Below are 24,443 nucleotides of genomic sequence, written 5' to 3' on the forward strand. Positions count from 1 at the left end.
TCAAACATATGCCAAAGACTTGAGGGGGAAGGCACTGAGCACAGGAGAGGGTGTCTTGTAGGAGGTGAGGGAGGGTCTGTTGGGGAGAAGGAGGTGCCCGCTTCCTTCCTGGAGCCTCTGAGTTCCAGGGCAAGAGGGGCCAGCCTGATGTGTGGCTTTGACCCCTGGCTTCAGGCTCTATGAAGCGCATGACCTTTCTGGAGGGTGATTCCATAAAACATGCCAAAAACCTTAAAAATGGCCACATTCTTTGATCCTGTAAATTCATTTCTAGGAATTCATCACAAGGAAATGACTGAGGATGCTCATGCAAGACCTGTGTCTGGTTCTTTTTTTTTTTTTTTGGCTGAGGAAGATTTGCCCTGAGCTAACATCTGTTGCCAATCTTCCTCTATTTTGTATGTGAACTGCTGTCACAGCATGGCCGCTGATAGACAAGTAGTGTAGGTCCACGCCCGGGAACCGAACCTGGGCCGCCGAAGTGGAGTGTGCTGAACTTAACCACTAGGCCACTGGGCCTGGCCCGACCTGTATCTGGTTCTATCTCTTCAAATCCAGCGTCTGACACACGACCTGAGTCACAGTAGATGTCTGGCCACTGATGGGAAGAGCAGATTCATACTGCATCCTCTGACGGCCTTCCAGCCATCCCTGCCGAGTGTCAGGACATGAGGCAGTGCCTCGGACCCTCCTGACCAGCCAGGCTGCCAGCTGGACACCACCAAGTGACCTCTGCCAACGCCACAGAGCAAACTTGCCCGGCTGAGCTCCGCTCAAATTCCAGGCCCACTGAAATCAGGAGATGTAATAAAATGGTTATTGTCTGAAGCTACCAAGTGTTGGGGGAATTTGCGATGCACCATAGATATCCAGAAGACGTGGTCATGAATGGACAGAGCCAGGACTCAGACCCACGAGTTGAGCCTAGACTCTCTGCTCTTGTATATCATCTATTTAATTTACATTGCAATTTTATTAGCCTAAATGAGAGACTGGCGGTGGACGCTGGGAGAGGCCAGGTGACCAGCTCAAGGTCCCGCAGCCCAGCGGTGGCAGAGCTGGAGGCAAGGCTGGCCTTGATTTAAATCTACACTCTTTCTGCAGCCATTCATCAGGCGGCCGTGATATTAATTCTGCTTTTCCTTTTATTCCAAGATTTACAGAGGACTCAAATGTTTGGTCCATGTGAACAATGATTAAAACTTCACCAACAGCAATGATAGACCTTTGCCTGTCCTGATCTTGATGGGAAGTTGGGTTTTTGCTGTTTTCTCTTTTGCTGAAGCTGTGCGTCCAGGACATGGAACAACAATCCAGCTGGCAAATGGCCCGAGGACCGTCACTGCCTTTGCTGGGCCACGCTGCCACAGGAATGTGGGCCGGACCCTCCCGGCCCCTGCCTTGACTTAATTTCCTGTGTGTCCCTGTTAGGGAGGAGGTGGCCTGGGGCCCAAGCAGCATCCAGGTGATCTCCTCTGCGCCCCTGGGGAGGGAGGGATATGATGGATGGGTCTTTTCCCAGGACACTCGGAAGCTGCAGGCTCCTCCCTCCTCCCTGCTTCCTCCAGCAGCCACAGACCCATTTAAGTGCTGGCCCTGCCCTTAGGAGGTGGGTGACCCTCAGCCAGTCTTATCCTCTCCAGCCTCAGTTTCCCCATCTGGAAGCTGAGATGCTGGCAACCTCCCTCCAGGGAGCAGCAAATAAACCATGAGGGATGTGAATGGCTTTGTTAAGCTGTAAGTCAAAGGTACTAACAATTAAAATCATTGGAATGCCAGGGGCTGATCAACTTGCCAGGCCAGAGGCCAGAGGCCCATTTCACAGATGAAGAAACAGGTCCAGCACGCTGAGCTGACGCCCAGAGTCACACAGCCTGAGGGCCTGGGTCTGCCGATTCCAAAGCCCAGGCTAGTTCCTGATTCTGGGGATGGGGCCCAGCTGGGGCCTACCAAACACACCCGACACCGATGGGCTGTGATCGCGATGAGCTAATAAAAGACCCCTCTGCCTAGAGGTCAGCTGACATTTTGTTGTTTAAAAGCAGACTTCCGGAGCAGGAAGGGGCCTGTGAGAGCGCGCGAAGCTGAGGTCTCAGAAGGGGAGGGATTTGCCCGAAGTCGCAGGGCTCCCAGCCTAGCCTGCCTGCCTCTGCTCGTGCATTTAAGGAGCACCGACACCCAGCCTAACGCAGAACCGGGGCCCTAGCATTAAATTACTGCTCTCGGTAGAGCAGAACCCACAGTTTGGATTTCCCCTCCCCTCCCTATCCGCTACTTGCTGGCTGGGAGAGAGGCTTGCTCAATGGAGTGGCAGAGGCAGTGCAGAGAATGACAATTACCCCAGGGGACTCTGGAGAAAAGAGGCAGTGCACTTCCTGGCTGGGCGGGGACGCCCAGGGTGGCAGCGAATCCTATCACAACACCTCCCTCCCCGTGCGTCTCCACGTGTGTGGATCAGGGCCAGGTCTCCACAAGGGTGTGTGGACTGTGTCAAACCCACACGCTGAACTAGAGTTCCAAGGTGCACACCAGGCAGGCAGCTCTCGGAGGCAGAGCGCAATTCACCGGTCAGCAGTGCGCTCTCCGCCAGCCGCCCGCCTCCCTGAGGGCACTGAGGATTCTCAGCACATAATTCTTGCTCATAGCCCCTCCCCTAGGGACACACGCGTAGAGGAATTCAGAGCATGTTTCTTCCCTGGTTTTGTACGCAGGAATGCACGGACAAAGAGAGACTGTGGCTTGTTAAAAACAGTAGGGACGAGAAGCAAGAGGGCAACCTGACCCTGCAGTGACAATGGGCAGCGCGGAGCAGGCCTGCCTCGCTGGGCACCAGGCTTTCCCCAGCCCTCTGAGATGGTCGTCCATCTCACGTCCCCTCCCGATTTCTGACGCGGGATGGATGGCTGCAGCTCACATCACTGACCTGCGAAGGTCTCAGCCACCAAGTCAGCCGGGAGGCCCTGGGCGCTGACAGAACTGGGCAGTGTGCGTGAACATGACAGGAACCCCCGTGTATTAGGGACCCACTGTGCACTGGGCATGCTACTAAGCCTGTTGGCTTCATCATGGTGCTCCATTTTTATAGAAGACAAAACCGAGACTCAGAGAGACAAATTGTTTTACCCAAAGTCACACAGCTTAGAGTTCAAATCAAAATCTGACTCCCAGGTCCCTGTACCTGGAGCAGACCACAGGCTTGTATTTTGAGTTGGGGGCTTGGTGTGAGGTGGGGGCACAGGGAAGTGGCAATAAGGCCCGGGAATGCTGTGATCCCACCTCTGCACAGCTGGCCCTCCTTGGGAGGTGAATGAGGAGCAAGAAACAGTTTTGTATCATCAGCCAGACCAGTCCCCAAAACTCTAATGGGGTAGGAGGCTCTGGCAAGTCTGGCTGGCACACATGACCTAGAACCAGAGCCTAAGGAAAGCCCACTCCTCACCCCAGGGCCATTCCCAAATACCAGCATCTTATGCTCCCTGGACAGCCACATGCTGCAGGAGACCAAGACAAGAGCATCCTGAGCATGCAGGGAAAGAGAACAGAAAGCCAGACACCCATCATCTCTTTCCTTGCAAAAGCAGGCCCTGGCTCAGCTGGAAAGAAGCAGAAGTTAAAAGGGCCACACGGTCCTGCTCTCTAATAAACAGTCCATGGAACATCTCTGAATCTGTCCCCATCGATCACATTTCCTCCAAATGGGGAAAGAGGAGGAGAGGTGGGGAGGGAGACACACACCCACTTCTCCCAAGAGTCTGAAAATTCCATGATCTTTCTAGTTCTTCCTTCTCCCACCTACCCGCCCTCTCACCTCTACAAGAAGAAATAGGGAACACAGGTAAAGGGAACTCCATGGATAAATATAAAAGGCAGTGCACATGTATTATCGTTCGCAGCTCTTTTTCCCTCTTACCTGATTTGAAAGGCCACTGCATAGACCAAGAATTATAAAGATGTGTTAGTGGGCACAAAATAAAGATGTAATTTGTGTGACAATCACAGCACAAAAGAGGGGAGAAGGAAAGAGCAAAATTTTTGAATACTATGGAAAGAAAGTTATTATTAATCAGAACAAGATTGTTACAATTAAGATATTAATTCTAATCCCTAGGGCAACTACTAAGAAAATACTAAAAAAAAAATTAAAAAAGAAACAAAAGAATTAAAATGGCACACTAGAAAGTATCTATTTAACACAAAAAAGGGTAGTAATGGAGGAAGAAAGGAACAAAAGAGACGACATATAGAAAACAAGTACGAAATGGCAAGCATAAATCCTACCTTATTAGCAATACATTAAATGTAAACGGATTAAACACTCCAATCAAAAGGCAGAATGCGGGGAGAAACACGATCCAGTTGTATGCTGCCTACGAGAGACACATTTGAGATGAAAAGACACGAACGGGCTGAAAGTACAAGGATGAAAAAAGATATACCATGCCAACAGTACCTAAAAAAAGCTGGAGTGACTATACTAATATCAGACAAAGTAGACTTTAGGACAAAAATTGTTACTAGTGACAAAGAAGGACATTTTATGACGGCGAAAAGGGTCAATCAATCAAAAAAACTCAGAAATTATAAAAATGTATGCACCTAACAATAGAGTCTCAAAACACATAAAGGAAAAACTGATAGAAATGAAGGGAGAAATAAAGAATTTAACAATAATAGTTGGAAACTTCAATCCTCCACTTTCAATAATGAGTAGAACAACCAGGAAGAAGACTAACAGAGAAACAGAAGACTTGAACAACACTATAAACCTATGAGACCAGCAGATATGGAACACTCCACCCAACAACAACAAAATACACATTCTTCTCAAGTGCCCATGGAACACTCTCCAGGATAGGCCATACGTTAGATCATACTGGTCTCGATAAATTTAAAAGGAATTAAATCATATAAAGTCAGTTCTCCAACCACAATGAAGTGAAATGAGAAATCAATAACAAATATGTGAAAATTTAACAACAGATCAGTAAAAGCCAATGGGTCAAAGAAAAAAAATCACAAGAGAAATTAAAAAATACTTTAAGATTAATTAAAATGGAAACACAACATACAAGCATTTATGGGCTGCATCTGAAGCAAGGCTTAGCGAGAAATTTATAGCTGTAAATGCCTAAATCGAAAAGAAGGAAGATCTCAAATCAATAACCAAAACTCCCATCTTAAGAAACTAGAAACAGAAGAGTAAACTAACCCCAACACAAGCAAAAGGAAGGAAATAATTAAGATTAGAGTGGAAATAAACTGAGAATAGAAAAACAATGGAGAAAATCAACAAAACCAAAAGTTGGTTCCTTGAAAAGATCAACAAAATTGACAAGGCTTTAGCTGGACTGACCAAGAAAAAAAGATTTAAATTACCACAATCAGGAATGAAGAGGGGACATTACTGAGATGTTACAGAAATAAAGCATTATAAGGGAGTACTATAAACAATTGTATGCTGACCAATTAGACAACCTGAATGAAATGGACAAACTCCTAGAAACATACAAACTACCAAAACTGACTCAAGAGGAAATGTAAAATATAAATAAATATGACAAGTTAAAAGATTGAATTAGTAATCAAACCTTCCCACAAAGAAAAGCTCAAGACCAGATGGCTTCCCTGGTGAATTCTACCAAATGTTGAAAGAAGGATTAAACTCTCATCCTGCACAAACGCTTCCAAAAAATAGAAGAGGAGGGCACACTTCCCAATTCTACGAGGCTAGCATTACCAAAAGCAGACAAAGACATCACAAGACAACACAACTACAGATCAATATTTCTTAAGAATATAGACACAAAATCCTCCACAAAATATTAGCAAAACAAATCCAGCAACATATAAAAAAAGATAATATACTGTGAACACATGTGATTTATCCCAGGAATACAAGCTTCATTCAACATATGAAAATCAATCGATGTAATATGCCACATAAATAGTATAAAGGAAAAAAAGCCATGTAGTCATTTCGATACAGGCAAAAAAAAGCATCTGACAAAATCTAACACCCTTTCATGGAAAAAAAAAAAAACACCTCACAAACTGGGAATAGAAGGGTTTTCCTCAATCTGATAAAGGACATCTATGAAAAACTCACAGCTGATATACTTAATGGTGAAAGACTGAACGATTTCCCAGTAAGATCAGTAACAAGACAAGGACGTCTGCCCTCATCACTTCTATGCAACATTGCACTAGAGGTTTTAGCCAGTGCAATTAGGTAAGACAAGGAAATAAAAGACATCCATGTCTTTGAAAAGAAGAAGTAAAACTACCTCTATTTGCAGATGTCATGATCTTGGACACAGAAAATATTAAAATATTTCACAAAAAATCTATTAGAACTAATAAATGAGTTCAGCTAGGTTGCAGGATATGAGATCAGTATACAAAAATCAATTCTATTTCTCTACACTAACAATGAAGAATCAAGTGAAATTAAGAAAAACAATTCCATTTACAATAGCATCACAAAAAATAAAATACTTTAAAAATAAATTTAACAAAACAAGTGCAAAACTGGTACACTGAAAAGTACAAAACATCATTAAAAGAAATTTAAAAGATCCAAATAAGTGGAAAGACACCTCCTGTTCACGGATTGGAAGACTTAATAGTGTGAAGATGGCGATACTTCCCAAACTGATGTACAGAGACAGCAAAGTCCCTATTGAAATCTTAGCTGCCTTTTTCAGAAATTGACAAGCTGATTCTAAAATTAATACTGAAATTCGAGGGACCCAGAATAGCCAAAACAATCTTGAAAAGAAGAACAAAGTTGGAAGACTCACACTTCCCAATTTCAAAACTTACTACAAAACTACAGTAATAAAGATAGTATGGCGCTGGTACATACATGAATGGAATAGAAGTGAGAGTCTAGAAATAAACCCTCATGTTTAGGGTCAATTAGTTTTTGACAAGGGTGCCAAGGCAATTCAATGGGGGAAAAGAATAGTCTTTTTAACAAATGATCCCCGTCTGTGTGGAGTCATCAGGGAAGGCCTCCTGGAGGAGGGGACTATGAAGGAGGGATAAGAGCAGTGAGGTTGGGCAGCAAGAACTGGCTCATGTTGTCTGCGCACCCTACTGTTAAGCCCCCCTGGCCCTGGAGGGTATGGAGGGCAGGGTTTCAACTCCAGTTACAGGGAAAGAAACTGGGATGAGAAGTTAAGTCACTAGCTCGACTTCCCAAAGCTGGAAAGTGCCAGAGCTGGGATGTGACCCGCATCTCCCCTCACCCTAAGGAGGCTGCACCTCTGACTCTCCACTCCCCACAGCTGCCCAGATAGGGCTGTACGTAAGGCACATGCACGCTTCCATGTTCCCTCTTCAGGGATGGCAAGCAAGCAAAGATCTGAATCTCTGACTTCCCCTTAATATATTAACCGAATCATCTTGTTCTAAGGTATAGCTTCTGCCGCGTGCTTTTGAACTTAACTCAGCAAATTAACATTTGTGAACAGGATTTGCTTAGGAATTTTAATGACTTTCATTCATTCACAGGCCAAACAAATTACACATTTGGTGCTTTATTTAACATGTCTATTGCCATTTTATTACAGTCATTCGCAATGAAACAGCACACAATGTTAATTTAAAGAGGCCACTGCAGGGACCAGCTCTCCAGGTGGCACTCACAGAAGGGTTTTCCAGGGTTGTCCAGTGATGCTCACGGTTCCCTAAAGACACAATGAACTGACTTTCACAGTTATGACTGGCCTGGCATGGGACTGAACCACGGCCTTCATAACGGACATTTCTAATGTCTGTCTTTGATCCGCTAACCGACAGCCCCAGAGTTCAAATACTGTGTCAACACGTTCTGAAAGGCAGCTGCTCACAACACAAGGCCAAAGGGCCCTGGTGAATTTCACAGAGCCGAGAAGGCTACACAAATTACTAAGAGTTTCCCCCAAACTGCACTCAGGGAGACGGCTTCAGAAATCCATGAAGTGTTTTTGGTTTTCATTTTTAAAGTTTTATTAGACAATAAGGAGACAGAAGTGGTTCTGAACAGCACAACAGGCAATCCGAAAGGCACTGCTAGAACCATTGGCTAAGGGACCGACGATGGAAATGCCAGTGGCCTCGGCCACGGCCACCCGAGCACCCCTGTGTGTCAGAACACACCAAGAGCAGATCAGCGCAGCAGAACCACAGGACGGGCCAGGAGCCTCAGAAACTTGGGGAAAACGGTCACCTGATGGCTTGAAAATCCAGGAGCCTGCTGGGGGGCCTCAGGGGACCCTCCTCTGAGAGCTGAGTGCTCACCAGCGCCCCCGGAGGGGCCCGTGGTCACTGCAGGTGCGTCCCCGCCCTGCCTTCCCAGGCCACCCCCACAGGCACAGGGGGCCACACCAGCACGTTTTTACAATGTTTAAAAAAGGAAAAGGAAGTGATGTTCGGTAACTTTTGTTCCAGATACATTTGGGGGGAGCACTGTATTTCAACACATACTGTGCTAAGTAAGTGCTCACAAAACGCCTCTGCGGGAACTCCACTTGTGCGCATGTCTGATGAGGGGGTGGGGGACACCCAACAGACGAGAGCTGCCACTTTAAATAAAGTTAGAATCTCAGTGCCTCAGCTGCACTAGCCACATTTCCAGTGCTCAGTAGCCACACACAGACAGTGCAGACCATGTCTATCATCTCGGAAAGTTCTAGAAAACAATGGTCCATCTTTAGCCGCTGTGACACACCTAAGGTGCCCACCCCCACCTCCTTACCTGCATGCCTCCCCCTCCTCGGCTCCTTCTCCCAGGCCCCACCCTCCAGCCCTCATCAAGTTCACGGGGAGGAGATTAGCCCGCTCTGGGAAGGAGGTTTCGGCCCATCTCACTCCCCCACTTACCCACACAACCAGCGGCCTCTCCCTGCCCCTGTGTGAGTTCCCTACGGCTGTGTAACTAATTCTCATCAACTCAGTGGTTCAGAACCACACAAGTTATCACCTGACACTTCTGGAGCGGTCAGCGTCTACGATGGGTCAGCAGGGCCGTGTTCCCCCCAGAGGCTCCAGGGGGGAACCCATTCATTCCTGCTCTTTTCCAGCCTCTAGAGGCCGCCTGCCTCCCTTGGCTCGTGGCCCCACATCATTCCAACCTCTGCTTCTTGCTTCCGACCTCACATCTTCTCCGACTCTGACCCTCCTGCCTCCCCCTCATGAGGACCCTTGTGATGACACTGGGCCCCCTGGATAAGCCCCCATCCCAAGATCCTTAACCCAGTCACATCTGCAAAGTCCCTTTCACCATACAAGGTGACATATTCACAGGTTCCGGGGATCAGGACCCGGATGTTCTTAGGGCCATTATTCTGCCTACCACACCCCGCCCTCCTTCACTCTAGGCCAAGAAGAAAGAAGGGGGTCCCCATGGCCGTGTCTGCCACCCCTGAACCCCAGAGTCTGTGAGAGAGGATGATGAGGAGTCCCCATGCCCAGATGCTTCAGGAAGGGCAAGTGACAAGTACGAGGTGGCAGGCAGGTGTCCCCAACCCCGTAGCCTGGATGCTGCCCAGGGCCTTCTCAATTTTCAATCTCTCGAGAAGTGTTTCAAGGTCCACCACAGGTCTTAAAGATCATCAGATTTTTATGTAAGAAAACAAATCGCGTGCAAGTTTCCAAAAGAAATGACTAACTTGGGGCCAGCCCGGTGGCGCAAGCGGTTAAGTGCGCGTGCTCCGCTGTGGCGGCCCGGGGTTCGCCCGTTTGGATCCCGGGCGCGCACCGACACACTGCTCGTCAAGCCATGCTGTGGCCGCGTCCCGTATAAAGTGGAGGAAGATGGGCACGGATGTTAGCTCAGGGCCAGTCTTCCTCAGCAAAAAGAGGAGGATTGGCAGATGTTAGCACAGGGCTGATCTCCTCACAAAAAAAAAAAAAAAAAGAAGAAATGACTAACTTAAGTGGAACTGAGCAAATGGCTCTCCAGGACCCACCGCCACCCTCCAGGCCCTGGTTTTCCTGTGCATAGTCGTGGGATAAAACATCTCCTTCATCTTCCATCATTCCAGGTGCCTCAATGCCTGGCCTGCTGCCAGAAGCAGAGGATACAGGATGGACAAGGAGCTCACCGCAAGCGGCGGCAACAGCCAGAAAGGCTCCCCAAGGCAGCCTGCTCGGGTGGGGCTGCGATGGAGGAGGGCCCTGTGTGCAGTCAGTCAAGAGCATCAGGTGAGGCTGCCTGGAGGTGCCCCTGTCGATGAGTCTTGAAAGAGATGAAGTTGGCCAGAGCAGGTGGCCCGAATCCTTTACAAGAAGTCGTTCAAGATTGAAGACCGCGTCACCTAAGTCATTTCAGAAATAAGCAAACAAGCTGGGGGGGTGAGTTCGAGGTCACGGGGTAACCAGGGGTAAGAGCAGCCGGGAAGGACAGGAGACGCTGTTGTACCGACAGCCCCTAGATCTCAGCGGCTGAGCCCCACGGAAGCTTACTCCCACTCGTGCCCCGCTCCCGGCGTGGGTGTCAGGGGCGGCACGCTGTGGTCACTCAGGGGTGCAGGGTGGCGAGGCGCCATCGCCTCCCAGCTTGTGTCACCATGAGAGGCACACTGCACACTGGCCCCCACGGCTCCCTCCCGGTGACCGCCCACAGCTGCTCCTGTGTCACCGGCCAGAGCAGGGCCCGCGGCCGCGCTTCACTTCAAAGGTGGTGGGAAGGGCCCCGGCCGTGGCCTGGGGGTCGGGAGCCAGAACAGCCTGTGAGCAGCGGTGACAAAAGCTACGGTGAGGCCAGTCCCTGGTCCTCTGCCACTGTCACACAGGCGCACAGACACACACAGAGCGGGCACTCCCGCCCGCGTGCCCATCACTCACGCCTCAGGTTTCCCGCAGGGCTAAGTGGGTGCCGAAGGCCCAGGTCTGGGGAGACCTCCCTGACACGGGAGTGTCCTACAGCCCCACGGAGGAAACAGGAGCACCCGCGTCCCGAGCAGGCCGCGTCCCGGGCTCACTTACTATTGCAGACTGACGCCGAACTGCTGGGTGGGCAGAGGGGGCCGCGGCGGCGGCGTCTTGGCGGGAGGGGGCGGCCGGCCCTTGTGCAGGTGCCGGAGCTCCTCGTCGTACCTGCGGACACACAGACGCACGGCTCTCACCTCGTGGGGGGAGGATGCCGGCCCCGAGGGGCTGCTTCCGGGCATGTCTGGGGGCCAGACGCCGCATGACCATCTATAGGATACCTCAGCCTCATCCTTCCGGGCCCACATGCCACGCCGCCATCTCACACACATGCGCGTGCACACACACACACACTCGCAACCCCCCATTGCTGGGGATCTTCACACAAAAGACAGGAAGGGTAGTTTGACCCCCATCAAATGTCCAGTCTCTCCTGCCAACCCCTGGCCAGTATTTCACCCACAGGTGTCTGCACAAGCGCTTCCCTCTCCTAGAAGCACCCTTTCCCGGCCTCACGATCCAGCCAGCTGTTCCTCTGAAGCTTATTTCAGGAGTCACCTCCTGGAAGCCTTCCCTGATATCACCTCTCCACTAGTCACCTCCCCAGCTAAGTCCAGCGCCTCCTCCAGGCTGTCTTCACTGACTTGTGGCCCCACTCCCTGGGAGCATCCTGAGGGCAGGGGCACCCCCCACACAGCTCTATATCCCAGCCCCTGGCATGTGACCTGGTACCCAGAGAGAGCTCACTATCTCCACTCTCCCTGCAAGGCTGCCGACCTCACCTGCACGCAGCTCAGCGAGGGCCCTGCTCCTTCAAGAGAGCCTCCGAGGGAGGGAGGCGCAAGGGGCAGAGGGCGACCAGGCAGGAGGGCAGGCACCGGGCTGGATCGGGCCCTGTCCACGTGCTGGCTGTGGGGCCAGGCCCGACCACAAGCCTTCCCGGGCTCCCTCTGCTCACCTGACCCTACAGGAGAGACTGCTGGACTGCAGACCCCACTGCCATATAAGATAAAGCAGCAGACACACTAAACAGGCTTTCAGCAAAAGCCACCAGCTGGGGTGTCTTCCAGGGCACCTCTGACGTGCCTGAGACCATTTCATTCCGTGCACGGTGTTATCCACACACAGAAATTCCTCTAATTCTCTGCTCAAGAGCAAAAACGGTAAACACCAAGGCAGAGAATGGCGGTTACCATCATGGCTTATTTTTTTAAATCAGTTTCAAGATGGTGGGCCAGAAAATCATCTCATCTGTGCACACAACCTTCCCCAGCTCCGTCCCTCTGAGTCAGCAGTGAGCATCTTTTACTGCGTTTTTGTTGATGTCACAGATTTCTGAGCCCTATCTGGCCGGGCCCACGGCTGGAGATTAAGCCTTCCCCGTTAACGGGACTGGACCGGGACCCACGGCAAGGCGAAGGTGTAGTCCACGCCCCTCGGGACAGGCTCTCACTCACCGCAGAACTTCTGGGGGGACGACCAGCTGGTCGTATTTGAGGTGTTCACGGAGCTCACTCAAATAGTTGAAATAGGTGATTTTTTTCCCAAACTTGTGACTGAAAAAGCAGAAGAAAAGAAAAATGATTAGGTGGCAACAGAGGGGCCAGGGGCCCGGGGGAGGGGCTGGCGGCAGGCGCACTGGAGGAACAATGCTGGCATTTTTCATATTAAGAAAAGTAAATGCTGACACAACTTAAAAACAGAAGATAATAGAAGCAGTGCATGTCCGCAGATGTTCCGCTTTCATAAGATGTCGATGCGCCGAGCGCTCTCGAGAGTCTCATCTGCATAGAAATAAATATCTGCCTCCAGTTTGAATCCGCCGTGAATTTGCATAGATATAGGAGGAGCGTGGGATCGGGGAGCCCCCTCCTCAGGGTGCAGGAGGGGGGCTCAGAGGGCCCGCGGCTTCTGGGGCGGCAGCAGCTTTCCATTCTGCCGTCCCCTCTCTTCGAGGGTCCCGTGACCACACCTGATTCCTCGTGACCTTAGGGACCCAGCGAGACACTCAGGTCTCTCTCCAGGACAGTGTCACTCTGGGGACCACGACGGGGCGAGCACAGTAGAGCCAAGCGCTGGCCGATCAATTCACCCACTTTCCAGGGCCTCAGGCCCGCCTTGAAAACAGGGGTTCTCTCTCCTGAGCAGGACTAAACTAGTCCACCGTCCGAGACCTGGGAGACATCACCACCCGTGACTATTACTTGTAATGAGCCTCAGTTTCCCCAACTGCATCAGAACACGAGGATCAAATGCATGAGAAGTAGACGCTCCGCCCTGCGCCTGCTCCCAGTGAACGGGCACTGCCTGCTGCCCTGTGGGTTACAGGTTTACTGAGGTGTAATTGATACACAAAACCGGGCGAGTCTCGTGCACACAGTCTGGAGTTCAGATGCGCGCGAGCACCGTGATACCCTCACCACACTCGGGAACAGCACAGCCATCCTCCAAGGGTCTCTGTGTCCTTTGCTTTTGTGTGTGCAGTGAGAACACCTAACATGAGAGGCACCCCTTAACAAATTCTCCAGTGCACGACGCCGTGTTGTAACCGCAGGCTCTAAGCTGCCCAGATCCCCACGCTCCACGCCTCATATAACTGAAGCCCAGCTGTTCATCACAAGCCGGGCTTGAGCCCAGAGCCGCGGGAGGCCAAGCCGCGTGCACTGGCTCCCCCTAGTGGATGAGGGGGGATCAGACCCCGTGTCCAGACCCCCAGCCCCCTGCACTGAGGGGCACAGGGGCCTCGCCGTTCTGCGTGAACCGTCTGCGGGGACAGGGGCCTCAGAGCTGCAGGGAGGCCCCTCGTGCCAACCCCTGCCCAGGCAGGAGCCCCCCTCAACCCTCTCTCTGCATTTCTGCCCGCCCCCCTCCAGCCGGCCAGGCATTTGCTGGATGCCAGGCTCTGCAGGTGCCGGCAGGGCCCTGCTTCCTGCCTCTCACAGCCCAGAAAGGGCCTCGGGGCAGCTCGTCCAGGGGAACCCGATGCGGTGGGCAGTGGAACCTCCAGGCCCTGCCTCCAGAGGGTCTGAGTCAGGGATGGGCTGGGCCGGGACCCCCCTGTGCATGGGCATTGGAGCCGCTGTGCCTGTCCTCTTCCCCCACGGTCAAACGAGGACTCCAGGGCTCACGCGGGCGGCCACGTGGCAGCCGACAGGCGGCGGGCCTCTCCTGGCACCTGCTTATGTCCATGTCTCAGGCAGGCTAAGCGGCAGAACCGCACAGGCTTGAGCTGGAATCCTAGCCCCAGTCCTTACTCGCTGTGTGACCTCAGGCAAGCTCCTGAACCTCTCTGAGCATCAACCTCCTCTCCTGTGGAATAGGGAAAAAATACAGCTGACTTCACAGGATTGTTTTGGGATGCCTGGCACATAAGGTGCATGAGATATTGCAATTAAATTAATCACAAAAGGAAAATAAATTTTTTTTAAAACAACATTAGCAGTTAACAGTGAGCGCTTGCTAGTGCCGGGCAGGCCCTGTTCCAAACACTCCACATGTAACAAGTCAGTGAACTGTTATAACAAGAGTTACAACAATGACTTAGTAGCGCCATCAGCCACATGGGGAAACTGAGGCAGAGAGCGGCTGCATCTCTTGCCCAGGGTAATGGACGGTCAGGGGAAGCGCAGAGTCACGCCCAGGCCGTCTGGCTCCAGAACCACCTCGTCAGTCAGGCTGTCACGCTGCAACAGGGCAAGCCCAGGTGACTTTTCCCCCCAAGAACTTTAGAGTTTTCTAGGACTCAGAGCCTTGCTAAGGTGACTGACGGCAGAAGAACATCTGGACTGTCTTCTCGGGCAGCGGGTTGACCGGGACTGGCTTTCTCACTACGTCAGACACGGCACCAGCGTGCCGGTCCTGGCTCAACACAACAGAACAGGGGAACAGAATCCCGCCTCCCCCGGGTGCGCGTCTGCAGCGCATGCAACCAGGACGGAGAACCGGTGGGAATTCTCTTTGGCCGCAGTCTCTCCCCGTATAAACGGGAGCCGACAAGTCTGCTGTTCCAGGAATTCTCCAGGCTGTGGAGCCTGCAGCCCCGAGAATCGCATCTGACCCTGCTCTTGGGCCATGCGGTCAGAATTTCTGGAACAACTGTTGGCAACAGGTGGTGGGAGAGAAAGGCTCAAACCCCCCCAATGGAGCAGCTCTCGGTCCCGGGCTGTCACCACCTCTTCAAAGGCGTCCAGTTCCAGGAGATCAGACTCAAACCTTCCATGACTCTCGCTCTGGTTGGAGGGTCTCAGCAGGATTTACCAACAGGAAGGGCGTCTCAGAGCACCCCAGAAGGAGTCTGTCCTCAAAGTGGTGACTCTGCTCAGCCAACCCCGCATGGAAACACGCCTGCTCGCATCTGCAGCGGGCAGGACTCTATGTTGAAAGGGGGGGCACGGGGTTCCTCCTGGAGTCACCTCCCACGGTGAGACCCTGGAAGTTCCTTCTCAGTCCCAGAGTTGGCCCAGAGTGGAGGAGGCTCAGAAGGCAGGTTTGGGCCTCAGATAGCAACCTGGGAATCACAGATGGGGTGCGTGTGCACGAGCGTGTGTGCACATGTGAGTGCATGTACCTGTGTCCACGCTGACTAAGTGAGAGGAGGGAGGATTAGGGACCTCGAGAGGGGCCAGAGGACGAGTGATGTGGAGGGTGACCAGCCGAGAGGCCACTGCGTGAGTCTCCTGCAGCTCCTGTAACAAGCGATCACCAACCTAACAGCTTAAACAACACAGACTGACCCCGCAGGGTTGCAGGTCGGAGTCCAGCACAGGTCTCGGTGGGCTAAAATCAAGGGCCAGCGGGGCTGCATTCCTTCTGGAAGCTCTAGGGGAGAAGCTGTCCCCTGGCCTTCTCTAGCCTCTAGATGCTGCCTGCACTCCTTGGCGCATGGCCCCATCCTCCACCTTCGAGGTCAGCGACACTGCATCTCTCTGACCTTGCTTCCCTCGTCCCATCTCCTCCTGTGACCACAGCCAGGAAAAGTTCTCCTCTTTTAAGGACTCTTGTGACGACACTGCTCCCAGGCAGATACTCAGGAGCATCTGTTATCTCAAGGTCCAAACCTCAACTACATCTGCAAAGTCTGTTTACCATGAAAGGTGGCATATTCACAGCTCCGGGGATGAGGGCGTGGACATCGTTGGGGCCCTTATTCAGCCGACCACACCAGTGAAGAAGGGTCTCCAGGCTCCAAGGACCAATGCTTGCCCCGAGAGCTGGATGTGGTGACAGACACAGGGACAAGAGTGAGATGTGGCAGCTCAGCCCTCGGGGAGGCAGCGACTCATGGGGAGACAGGCAGGTGTGAGAACCCAGAGCTCTCCACACTCTCTGGGGGGCTGAGGACGCTTCCCGGAGCAGGCGCCAGCTCTGGGGACCAGACGGGGAAATGGGAAGGAGCTGGGGTCTGGCTCCATGGCCCCGGCTCCCACCCCAGCTCAGCCAGGGCTGTGACTCTGGGCAAAGCTCTCGGCTTTTCTCTGCCCAGGTGCCCCACTTGTAACCTGGGAGTGTCACACCCACCTCCTGCGATGGCTGTGGGGGTTGAAGTGACGCGTGTCGGCTGCAGGCCCCAGAGCCCCCGTGGGTGAGTCTCAACAGGTGGGAGGAGGTGAGAATGGGCAGGAGGAGGAGGAGGCAGCAAAGGCCGCAAGATTCGCTCACAGAGTGTCCAGGGAAGGACGACGGTCCCTCTGGGGATACACCTGCCCCCTCAGCCTTCGAATGCACCCTCCTGGTGCTCAGGCGCTCAAACGCTCCTCCTGGGGAAGCCCTCCCTCTGGGCTCCCCCTCTCGGATACAACCATCCCACCTGAGTACCCTAACTTCCCTCGTGCACACCTGGGCCCTCCTTGACCGAGAGCCCCTCCCCCTGGCCGGCATGGGGCCAGAGCCGCCGAGTAATAACTGCGTCTATGGGTCTCTTCACTGTTTCACCCCCGCCCCCACCAGGCGGCACTGCGCACAGTCTGTGCCTGATGCATGTGGCCAAAATGGAGGCAAAGAGAAGACGCCCATGTGGCCCTGGTGGAGCCCCTGTGACCTCACCACCGCCTTGACTCTCGCTTCCCAACACTGAGACAGAATCATCCCATGGGAAGAGTCAGCACTCCCCTCACAGGAGGAGGCACGTGGAAGATGCCCCATTTCCAGGCTGTAGCTTCGTCCCTTCGGGACTTTTATGGGGATGCTGCGTGGTATTGCATTCACTCAGCAGGCTTGGGGCGTCCAAACCCCACACATTCCAAAGAAATGCGGGCCCCTGACAAGCTCCTGGGAAACATCCCCTACACCCTTGGGATGACCTGCCTGACCAGAGTGCCTCTGTACCTGGGGCCTGGGGTCACACCACACAGTTTCTGCCAACAATGTGATTGATGGTGGGGACCTTGGGCCACACTGTTTGACCTTGAGAGGGGCTGGAGACTGAGTAACAGAGGTCAGCCTTGTGGCTCTCTAAGCGACTGATCCCCAACAAAATCCCTGGACACTCAGACTCAGGTGAGCTTCCGTGGTGAGCAATACCCTCTGCTGTGTCCCACATCATTGCTGGGAGAACTGAGCACTGTCGGCACGAATCCTCTGGAGAGACAGCTGGAAGCTTAGGCCTGCGCTCCCTGAACTCCACCTATGTGCCTTTGACCACTGCTGATCCTATCTGGATCCTTTCTCTGGAAAAACGATAACTGTGAGTGTAACAGCTTTTCTGACTCCTGTGAGGCCTTGTAGTGAATCCCTGAACCTGAGGGTGGTTTTGGGGACCCTGACGCAGATGCATAATGTGGGTGCTCAGGCAGAGGGGGCATTTAAAACACCAGGTGCAGGGGCTGGCCCGGTGGCACAAGTGGTTAAGTGCGCGCGCTCCACTGCAGCGGCCCGGGGTTTGCCGGTTCGGATCCCGGGCGCGCTGTGGCGGCATCCCATATAAAGTAGAGGAAGATGGGCACGATGTTAGCCCAGGGCTAATCTTCCTCAGAAAAAAAAAAAGAGGAGGACTGGCATCAGATTTAGCTCAGGGCTGATCTTCCTCACAAAAATAAATAAATAAATAAAATAAAATAAAATACCAGGTGCAAACTTCACCAGCGTCACTAGCCGGCGCTCCTGTTCATGACCAGCAGTGGTCGTGGCACCCGACCTGGGCCAGCCCTGTGACCTGCCATAGCCCACAGGATGAGCAGGATACCCAGACACAGAGACGCCCCAGAGACCAGACCTGGCGGTGCCCGGATAGGGGAGGCCGTCCCACCCCAGCGAGATGCTCGCGGAGAGCGTGGCGTACCTGATGAGGGGTTTGAAGATGTTCCACAGGACTTTGATGAAGTTGGTGGGGTGCACAACGTAGAGGGCCTTCAAGTTCTTTTTGTACCTGAGGAGGGAAGGCCAGAGGATGTCAGAGCACGAGACACGTAGACACACCCCGAGCCAAACAACCCTCCACCCCAAGTCTCAGAACCTTCTGCTTCTCAACAGAGCCGAGTTAGGGATGCTGAACCAAACACAGAAAGGGTTCCAACTCGGGGAAAACCAAGACCCCTCACCCACTGCTGCTGCCAGGTGTGCACACAGCACTTTACAGTTTGCAGATTAGAGACGCTGCTTACCGGTACACTGGGGCGGGGCACACAGTGGAGGGCAATATGCCAACAGCTCTCAAAACTACAACTGCACGGCCCTGTCCTCTCTCCTCTGCTGGGCGCGATGCGGGGCGAGAAGAGAGCTCACTGTGTGGCTCCCAACCTCAGGCCACCGGGTGAGCCGCTGCACACTCACAACAGAGTCCTGGGCACCCGCCTAAGAAATGAGGCCCTTCGTAGCTGGCTTCACTCCCTCCTTCCTGAATAATTCCGTCCAAAGGCCCCAGGCTGAGCCACACAGGCTGGCACCCACCCGGGCAGGGAGGGCGGCTGCGGTCATGTGGGGGCCTGAGAGAGTGGGCAGGGTGGCAGTGAGGCCTGGCAGGAGTTGGGGTCCGAGGGGCGAGGAGGGGCGTCCACACGACCCGGTGCAGGGTCACCAGGGCTACACCAGAGCCAGCTCTTAGCCACTCGCAGGAGCCGACCCTGAGAACTTCAGGAATTTGGGAGCTAGTTAAAACAGCCATTATTAAATAATATCAACTTATAATTAAGTAAATCATATTAAACATAAAGGTCATAAATATTTAAAACTCCACTTCCTAACTGTTTTATTGCATTCACTATTCCCTGGGCCCTGAGGTCATTTGGTCTGCTGTGTCCGGACAGGATGTGGAAGGCCACATAAGGTCACCACCGCCGTTCCTCCCAGCCCTGGGTCCAGGCCATCACGTTGGCAGCTTGAAACCGGCTGTGGTGGCAGGATTCACACCACAGAGAGCGGGGTGTTAAAATGAGCCTGGGTGCCGCCAGGCCAGAACCGGGGTGGGGTGAGAGGACGGGGGTGACCAAGGCCCAGCAAGAGGCGTCTGAGGCCACACGGGGCGAGGACAGTGGTGGCCGGGGTGCGGGAGCCAGAGGGGGTGAGGGCGTCCCCGCGGTGAGGAGACCCAACCTTCGCAGCCACGCGGGTGGGCAGGGCTTCCTCGCAGGGGGCGGTGACGGTGGCCTGCACGAGCTCAGTCCGAGTGGGGACGGGAAGGGGCTGTGCGGGGCGGGGCGGCCCGAGCCGGTAAGAGTCTGAGTGAGAGAGAGAGGCGGCCGCGGAGATGGGTCAGATGGTGGGCAGTCGACCCGGGAGCAGCTCTAGCGAGGGCGGGTCCCTCCCTGCACCAGAAGAGGGTAAGAAATGCAGAAAGGGAGAAAACCGGAATGACCCCGGGCGGAGGGGGGGGGCTGGAACCACTGCAGGTACTTTGTGAGCGCACGGCTCCAGATGCGAATAGGTAAGCGTGAACGTAAAGACTGATGTTGGTGTGTGTGTACACACACACACAGATACACATGTACACACACACCCTGGCTGTCCACCGACACGGCCTGGGAGCCGCCACGCCCCCAAAGCACCAAGCGCACCATCTCCAGACCCTGGTCCCTAGACAGCATCCTCCACTTGGGGCACCTAGGGCCCCTAGAGAAACGGCAGATTCCTGGGCTGGGGGAGAACGATACAAGATGAGCCTGGAGCATCTCGTGCTAGAAAGTGAAGGAGTGCTCAAGGAGTGACGGGGACACCTCCCAGGGACAGAGGGGCCACCGTCCAAACCTGAACAATCTGAGCAGTAAAATAAATATAATCGCGGATCATAACCCAGAGAATAAAATAGGAAATCGCAGGTCCATATTGATATAAATAAACCAGAAGAGACAGCTCATGCTTACGGTAAAACGCCAACTGATAACTCGAGGCACCGTTTGGCAGCCTTGTCGTGATAATTAAGCCAAGAAACAGCAACAGAGGCAGCAGCTAGTACATAACCCTGATGAGGAGCAGGATACGTACAGGAGGGTCTCAAAGTATGGCCCAAAGAAACACTAACTAATTACAAAGGAAGGCTCTCGATGCAGGGAGGGGGAGCTGCAGTGGTGTTCGGGTGACCCGGGGTCCCAGAGCACAGCGGCCACGAAGTCCCTCCTTACAGGGAGGTGGCTTCCACCAGGTGCCACCCATGGCAGGAGCTCCTTGGCAGGGGCGAGCACTCCTGGAAGGGGGTCGCAAACGCTCGTGTGTGGACTGGTTCTCTCTTCAAAGGAGCGACCTGGTGGAACAGTCTGGAGGATGACAAGCCAACAGCAGAGAGAACAGGAAAGAATGCAGGAAACCCGCTGGTTGCAGCCATAGCAGAGGGAAAACCCTTGCTGTCTACATCTCAGCTAATCGGATCTGGAGCGCCACTTGCATACCTCCAGCGATGGGGAACTCACTACCCCAGCAGACACTCCGTCGCTGGATGGTTTTGAGGCCTCGCTTCCATCGAGCCAAGGTCTGTGACCCCACCCTGTGCCCCGCCCACCTCTGTGGGCAGTGGAGAAGTCACACAGAAATGAGTCCACCCTCCCTCCCTTTGACAATCCGAAGATCACAAATGACCAAGACCACCCTCCCGTCCCTGCCTCGCTCCCTCTGGCCCAGGTTAATCGGTCGCTGACCAGGAGTCTCCGCTTCAAGTCTCTCCTCCCACAGCTTCAGTGAGCACGCTGCTGGCCTCCCCCGCTGGACGGGGCAGACCCCGTGCTCCACCTGCTGAGGTGGCCTGTAGCTTTGTCTCTGTCCACCGTCTATGCCGGTGACACCGATTCCAACTCCCCAGTCAGATTCTAAACACTGCAACTGGCACGCCTTACCTAAACATTAAGGACTTCTGTTGCTTTCTCCCGCTTGTAGAGTGAGACCCCGGCAGCTCCCCCAGCCCCTCCCGAAAGGAAAGGGACATTGCCCAGGCTGCTTCTCCCAAGTGCATTTGTTTCCTCGGGCTGATTTCTGGCAACTGAGAAGTGGGGTGAGTGTCTTGCTCACCTCAAGGAATCCGGGGTGCCTCTTTGTTTGTCACAAGGGAAAGTGCAGAGGCCACCTGTCCTGAAAGGGCCACTTTGAACATGTCATTCACTTCTCCCCTAACACCTCCCATGGCTCCCCACTGCCTCCTAAACGAAGCCCAGTATCCTTAGCACGCCCCCACCCCCTTGCTGCCTCCCTCCACGGTTCCCCACGTGAGCCCTCAGCCCATCTTGCTCTTTCTTGTGTCTGCCACCTAGCAACACCCTGCCCATCACTCCAGGGGCCACTCAAAGGCTGCCTCCTCCATGCAGCCTCTCTGATTGCCCTGGTGGAAGGTGGGTACTTACTGCTGGCCCCACCTCACTCCTCCATCCATCCATCCAACATTTATTGAGAGTCCTTCCCATGCAGAGATGGGTCAGGGGGTGCGGCTGGGTGCAGGAAACAGACCCACTCATAAACACGCGGCTTTGCAGGTGGACTGTCTGCTCCGGGACAATGAGGCTGCAGGGAAGGGGCCGTTGATTCTCCTGAGACAAGCCATGAACGCTGCATGAGGGAGGGCTGGAGGTGGGGCCTGGTCGTACCCGACGCTCCTGGAGACGCCAGATAATGACTGCACGGTGCATTCCCCTATGACATGGGACAGGAGACCAGGAAACTTCTCCCAAGGGTCTACAGACAATGACGGCTGGACCCAAAAGGCAGCCGGGAGGGAGGGCGTCCAGGAAAATGCAGGGGCCACCTGCAGTCCCTCTGACCCCAACGTCCCTTAGGAAGATTCCATCATAGGTCTGAAAGGGCTTGGCAGAAGGAAAACCTGGAGGAAACCAGGAAGCCGACAGTGCACAGACTGCAGAGTCGACTGCTATGCACGACATCTCAGGAAAAAATCCACCGCTCCCAGCCCTTCCCAAGTGGTTCCCGCATGGTGCGGAGCAGAGCACGGGGTGGGAGAGGGAGACGGGGCCTGGGGAGGGGCCCCCACCCCTCCACGTACCAGCGGGGGACGAGGGTCAGACCCCTGTTCTCTGGGGCCTGAGTGTCTCCATCTGTGAAACACGCTGCCCACCTACCCCCTCGGGACACAGCAGGCCCCCCGGCAGGCTGTCAAGTGCGGCGCTGTGCAGTGGGAAGGGCACTTGGGGGACAGCTGTGTGGTCAACAGTTCACTAGACCAGGGCCGGCAAACTAGGGTAGGGGACCAAACCAGGCCTGTGACTGGCTTTGTTTAACCAGAAGCTGAGAATGGCTTTACATTTTTCAATCATAAATGACTGAAAAAAAGTTAAAAGAATAACAGTTCATGACATGTGGAAATGACATGAAATTCACATTTCTGTGTCTGTAAGTAACGTTCTACTGTAACACAGCTTCACCTACTCGTTTGCGTCTCGTCTGTGGCTGTGTTCACGCCATACAGGGCAGAGCAGTGAGGTGTGACAGAGAGCTGACGGCCCGCAGAGCTGAAATAGTGACTGTCTGGCCCTTTAAGAACACACGCGCCCACCTGCCCTGGATGACAAGCTGGACGGAGCACCTGCCAGAGGGGAGGTGACCCCACACGCTGCAGCCTGGCTCACCCTACCACCCAGCCTGGCCCCCGTATCCCACCCTCCCCCACTGCACAGCCGTGACCCCTGTCACCCGAGCCTCCCCCTCACTCGGCCCGCAGCCTGACGTCCACCCCCAGGCCCCAGGGCACGCACTTCCTGTCGAACTCCTTGTAGGTGCTCTGCAGCCAGCCCAGGGATGGCTTGTTCCGGCTGTTCAGCCCGTAGTGGAAGTAGACGATGGTGTACGCGCTCTCCACGTACTGGTCCAGCATGTACTTCAGATACCTGGGCACGAAGCACGAGACTGGGTTACGAACATCTCCTTCTCATCATCACCAAAACCAAACATGCTCCCTTCAGTGGGGCGCCAGCACCCGGCCACATGGAGACTCTGCCGCCAGGGGGCCCAGGCCTCGCTTGTTAGATGACAACCGAGGCTCAGAGATGTTAATTAACTTGCCTAAGGTCACACAGCTAGTGAGTGGATGTGGTAGGCCGAAAATGACCCCCAAAAGTCATCCTTGTCAAGAACCAGAACCCATGAACGTGACCTTATTTGGAAAAGGGTCTTTGCAGGTGTGAGTGAGCTGAGGCTCTTGAGAGGAGGAGTTTAGCCTGGATTAAATGCATTAAATGCAATCACACATATCCCGATAAGATAGATATAAAGAGGGGCAGCCACAGAGGGGAGATGGCCACGTGGGGATGAGGCAGAGCAGAGAGCGAGGCGGCCACCGCCACGCGGGTGAAGGGTTGCAGACAGCCAGGAGAAGCTCCAGGAGGCGAGGGAGGATCCTCTGGAGGAAGCCTGGCCCTGCCGACACTGATTTCAGACTTCTGGCCCCAGGACTGTGAGAGAACAAATGTGTTGTTTTATGCCACCCAGTTCACAGTAATTTGTTATAACAGCCACATGAAACCAACACAGAGGATGAGCTGGGATTCGAACCCAGGACGGACTCCTCGGCCCCTCCGTCTCAGACTCCCTGCTGTTCTGTGCATTTCTAGAAGCAAGCAAGTCCTTCTTCCTGGATTAGCTCCTAACATTTTTTCTTTTTCCTGTAGAGCAGAACTCCGCCCTGCTTCTGTCGTGTGACCGGCACCCCACAGCCCAAGCTCCCCACCTGTCCACCATCACGGCTGGAGGCTGCAGGGCCCTCGGGCCCTCCCCGCCACACCTGTGGGCCCACTTGAAGAGCCTCGTCCAGCCACCTGCAGGAGACGAGCTGCAGAAGGGCCATGCCCAACCTCCAGCCTCATTCTGGCGGGGGCTCTGGGCACCGAGCCGGTCGGGCCAAGTTCCTGCACATCAGGTCCCCTGAGTCACGACCTACAAGCCCGTCTCGTGATTCATTAGCTGGCGCTCCTGGGAAGGTGGGCCCAGCTCCTCTGAGGCTGTGGCAGCGAGCGCACCTGCTTTCGCCGCGTGCCGGGCGAACGCAGCCTGCCGGAGCTCTGGGGCCCGCGGGGTGGGCTGGGCGCTCGTGGGGACAAGCGTCCCCAGAACCGCTTCAGGAGAAAATGCCAGCAGCCTCTGGCCGTCTGCAAGGGTGCGGCCGGCCC

At 54.0% G+C, this 24,443-nt stretch overlaps 1 protein-coding gene across 1 annotated transcript in view; it reads right to left on the bottom strand.

Annotated features, from left to right (window-relative positions):
- The window catches only part of ARHGAP8 (Rho GTPase activating protein 8), a 73,611-nt gene that overhangs the window by 13,408 nt on the left and 35,760 nt on the right, over positions 1–24,443 (bottom strand). The window contains exons 5-8 of the mRNA XM_087448765.1: positions 23,034–23,165; positions 18,191–18,277; positions 12,372–12,470; positions 10,972–11,082 (exon numbers count right to left, since the gene is read on the bottom strand). Of these exons, the coding sequence (XP_087304891.1) occupies positions 10,972–11,082; positions 12,372–12,470; positions 18,191–18,277; positions 23,034–23,165 (429 nt within the window). The remainder of the gene's footprint in view (positions 1–10,971; positions 11,083–12,371; positions 12,471–18,190; positions 18,278–23,033; positions 23,166–24,443) is intronic.

This window comes from Ceratotherium simum, chromosome 25 (genome assembly GCF_057802395.1).
Source record: "Ceratotherium simum simum isolate JZ-2026a chromosome 25, ASM5780239v1, whole genome shotgun sequence".
Taxonomy (NCBI): domain Eukaryota; kingdom Metazoa; phylum Chordata; class Mammalia; order Perissodactyla; family Rhinocerotidae; genus Ceratotherium; species Ceratotherium simum.